Source organism: Rattus norvegicus, chromosome 16 (genome assembly GCF_036323735.1).
Source record: "Rattus norvegicus strain BN/NHsdMcwi chromosome 16, GRCr8, whole genome shotgun sequence".
NCBI classification, from domain to species: Eukaryota; Metazoa; Chordata; class Mammalia; order Rodentia; family Muridae; genus Rattus; species Rattus norvegicus.
Genome location: NC_086034.1, coordinates 23,886,360 through 23,890,797, shown reverse-complemented (window position 1 = coordinate 23,890,797; position 4,438 = coordinate 23,886,360). Strand labels below are relative to the sequence as shown.

General features: G+C 35.9%; 1 protein-coding gene across 1 annotated transcript; it reads right to left on the bottom strand.

The window, feature by feature from the left end:
* Positions 1–3,552: 3,552 nt before the first annotated feature.
* On the bottom strand, positions 3,553–4,005 carry LOC134482354 (elongin-C-like). Its single transcript, XM_063275844.1, has one exon. It carries the CDS (start codon positions 3,988–3,990, stop codon positions 3,580–3,582), a length of 411 nt encoding a protein of 136 aa, XP_063131914.1. The 5' UTR covers positions 3,991–4,005; the 3' UTR covers positions 3,553–3,579.
* Positions 4,006–4,438: the final 433 nt, after the last annotated feature.

The following is a 4,438-nucleotide window of genomic DNA, read 5'->3' as shown; positions in this document are numbered from 1 at the left end:
TGAACCCCATTTTTTAATAGGGTTATTTGTCTCCCTGCGGTCTAACTTCTTGAGTTCTTTGTTTATTTTGGATATAAGGCCTCTATCTGTTGTAGGATTGGTAAAGATCTTTTCCCAATCTGTTGGTTGCCGATTTATCCTAACCACAGTGTCCTTTGCCTTACAGAAGCTTTGCAGTTTTATGATCCCATTTGTCGATTCTTGATCTTAGAGCATAAGCCATTGGTGTTTTGTTCAGGAAATTTTTCCAGTGCCCATGTATTCCAGATGCTCCCCTAGTTTTTCTTCTATTAGTTTGAGTATATCTGGTTTGATGTGGAGGTCCTTGATCCACTTGGACTTAAGCTTTGTACAGGGTGATAAGCATGGATCGATCTGCATTCTTCTACATGTTGACCTCCAGTTGAACCAGCACCATTTGCTGAAAATGCTATCTTTTTTCCATTGGACGATTTTGGCTCCTTTGTCAAAAATCAAGTGCCCATAGGTGTGTGGGTTCATTTCTGGGTCTTCAATTGTCTTCCATTGGTCTATCTGTCTGTCTCTGTACCAATACCATGCAGTTTTTATCACTATTGCTCTGTAATACTGCTTGAGTTCAGGGATAGTGATTCCCCCTGATATCCTTTTATTGTTTAGGATAGATTTAGCTATCCTGGGTTTTTTGTTATTCCAGATGAATTTGCAGATTGTTCTAACTCTTTGAAGAATTGGATTGGTATTTTGATGGGGATTGCATTGAATCTGTAGATCGCTTTTGGTAAAATGTCCATTTTTACTATATTAATCCTGCCAATCCATGAGCATGGGAGATGTTTCCATCTTCTGAGGTGTTCTTCAATTTCTTTCTTCAGAGTCTTGAAGTTCTTATTGTACAAATCTTTTACCTGCTTGGTTAAAGTCACACTGAGGTACTTTATATTATTTGGGTCTATTATAAAGCGTGTCATTTCCCGAATTTCTTTCTTGGCTTGTTTCTCTTTTGTGTAGAGGAAGGCTACTGAGTTATTTGAGTTAATTTTATACCCAGCCACTTTGCCGAAGTTGTTTATCAGCTTTAGTAGTTCTCTTGTGGAACTTTTGCGATCACTTAAATGTACTACCATATCATCTGCAAATAGTGATATTTTGACTTCTTCTTTTCCAATCTATCCCTTTTGCCTCCTTTTGTTGTCTAATTGCTCTGGCTAGAAATTCAAGAACTGTATTGAATAAGTAGGGAGAGAGTGGGCAGCCTTGTCTAGTCCCTGATTTTAGTGGGATTGCTTTAAGTTTGTCTCCATTTAGTTTAATGTTAGCAACTGGTTTGCTGTATATGGCTTTTACTATGTTTAGGTATGGGCCTTGAATTCCTATTCTTTCCAGGACTTTTATCATGAAGGGGTGTTGAATTTTGTCAAATGCTTTCTCAACATCTAATGAAATGATCATGTGGTTTTGTTCTTTCAGTTTGTTTATATAATGGATCACATTGATGGTTTTCCATATATTAAACCATCCCTGCATGCCTGGAATGAAGCCTACCTGATCATGGTGGATGATTGTTTTGATGTGCTCTTAGATTCGGTTTTCCAGAATTTTATTGAGTATTTTTGCGTCTATATTCATAAGGGAAATTGGTCTGAATTTCTCTTTCTTTGTTGGGTCTTTGTGTGGTTTAGGTATAAGAGTAATTGTGGCTTCATAGAAGGACTTTGGTAGTGCTCCATCTGTTTCAATTTTGTGGAATAGTTTGGCTAATATTGGTATGAGGTCTTCTATGAAGGTCTGATAGAATTCTGCACTAAACCTGTCTGGACCTGGGCTCTTTTTGGTTGGGAGACCTTTAATGACTGCTTCTATTTCCTTAGGAGTTATGGGGTTATTTAACTGGTTTATCTGTTCCTGATTTAACATCGGTACCTGGTATCTGTCTAGGAAATTTTCCATTATCTGCAGATTTTCAAGTTTTGTTGAATATAGGCTTTTATAATAAGATCTGATGATTTTTTGAATTTCCTCTGAATCTGTAGTTATGTCTCCCTTTTTATTTCTGATTTTGTTAATTTGGACACACTCTCTGTGTCTTCTCGTTAGTCTGGCTAAGGGTTTATCTGTCCCTTTGATTTTCTCAAAGAACCAACTTTTGGTTCTGTTGATTCTTTCTATGGTCCTCTTTTTTTCTACTTGGTTGATTTCAGCTCTGAGTTTGATTATTTCCTGCCTTCTACTCCTCCAGGGTGTATTTGCTTCTTTTTGTTCTAGAGCTTTTAGGTGTGCTGTCAAGCTGCTGATATATGATCTCTCCTGTTTCTTTCTGCAGGTACTAAGAACTATGAGTTTTCCTCTTAGCACAGCTTTAATTGTGTCCCATACGTGTGGGTATGTCGTACCTTCATTTTCATTAAATTCTAAGAAATCTTTAATTTCTTTCTTTATTTCTTCCTTGCCCAGGTTATCGTTTAGTATATTGGACCATCCTTTCATCCCTGGGCTGAAGCCTAACTGATCATGATGGGTGATTATTTTGATGTGTTCTTGTATTCACTTTGCAAGATTTTTATTGAGTATTTTTACATCAATAATCATAAGGGTAAATGGTCTCAAGTTCTCTTTCTTTGTTGGATTTTTGTGTGGTTTAGTTATAAGAGTAACTGTGGTTTCAAAGAAGGAATTTGGTAGTGCTCTGCTTATTTCTATTTTGGGAACTAATCTGGATAGTGTTGATATGAGGTCTTCTATGAAGGCCTGATAGAATTCTGCAGTAAATTCATGGAGTCCTGGGTTCTCTTTGGTTGGGAGACTCTTAATAACTGCTTCTACTTCTTTAGGAATTATGGTGTTGTTTAGATGTTTATCTGTTTTTGATTTAACTTTAGTACCTTGTATTTGTCTAGAAAATTGTCTATTTCCTCCAGATTTTCCAGTTTTGTTGAATATATGCCTTTGTAGTGGGATCCGTTGATATTTTTAATTTCCTCAGATTTTTTGTTATGTCTCCCTTTTCCCTTCTGATTTTGTTAATTTGGATACACTCTGGGTATTCTTGCTAAGGGTTTATCTATCTTGTTGATTTTGTCGAAGAACCAGCTCCTGCTTTTGTTGATTCTTTGTGTACTCCTTTTTTTTTAAAACTTGGATGATTTTAGCTCTTAGTTTTATTATTTCTTCCCTTCTATTCCTCTTGTGTGTATTTACTTCTTTTGGCTGTAGACATTTTAGATGTGCTGTCAAGCTGCTGAGTATGCTCTCTCCTGTTTCTTTTGGGGGCACTCAGAGCTATTTTTCCTTTTAGTACTGCTCTCACTGTGTCCTAAATGTTTGGGTGTGTTGTATCTTCATTTTCATTAAATTCTACGAAATCTTTTTTTTAAAACTGGCATTATTTATTTATTTTTTGGCTTGTGAAACTTCCTTAATTTGTTGATGTAGCAAACAAATTTCAACTCTGCTATGCAAATGACAGAAGAAATGTGCTCAGCAATTAACTTTAGAGTTCAATTTCATACAGGCAACATGCTATATGTGAAAAAATTACTAACTGAACTACAGGTATTAAATACTGAAAAAAAATTAACAGTTTATTTTAATTTATCTTATTTAACAATCTAAGAAGTTCACGGCCATCAGCAGTTCCAGTGCAATTTCAGGTGCAATTGGGAATTCAGGAATTTCAGTGGAGCTGTTAGTATAGCGGACCTTGTAGGTAAAATACATGCACACTTTCGATAGCACATGTGAAGGGATCTCTCTAAAGTTGACCTCATTGGTTTCATTCTCCGCAAACTGACCTGGACCACTCAACATGGCCTTTATTGTTCCTGATGTTAATGCATGTTCTCTTTTTACAATAAATTCATGACCATCAGAAGATATTAATTTCACATACATGGCATCAGGGCCTTCACAGCCACCATAGGTTTTCTCCTCTCCATCCATTATGTTCTTATAAAATTCTACTTGATCCCAGAGGAACTTACTAGTTTCCTGGCGAGGCCGAGAAGCAGTCATCTAGTAACTTGCATCCGAAGGAAGTGCTAAGAAATCTTTAATTTCTATCATTAATTCTTCCTTGACCAAGTTTTCATTGAGTAGTGTGTTGTTAAACTTCAATGTATCTGAGGGCATTCTGTCATTATTGTTTTTATTGAAGACCAGCCTTTGTCCATGGTGATCTGATAGGACAAATAGAATTATTTCTATCTTCCTGTATCTATTGATGCCTATTTTTTTGACAAATCATATGGTCAATTTTCGAGGAGGTACTATGAGGTACTGAGAAGAATATAAATCCTTTTGTTTTATTATTTAATGTTCTATAAATATTTGTTAAATCCATTTAGTATATAACTTCTGTTAGTTTCTCTATGTCGCTGTTTAATTTCTGTTTCTCTTATCTGTTCATTGATGAGAATGTGGTGTTGAAAGTGGACAGATGTGTCTGTCTGTCCTCTGGTCT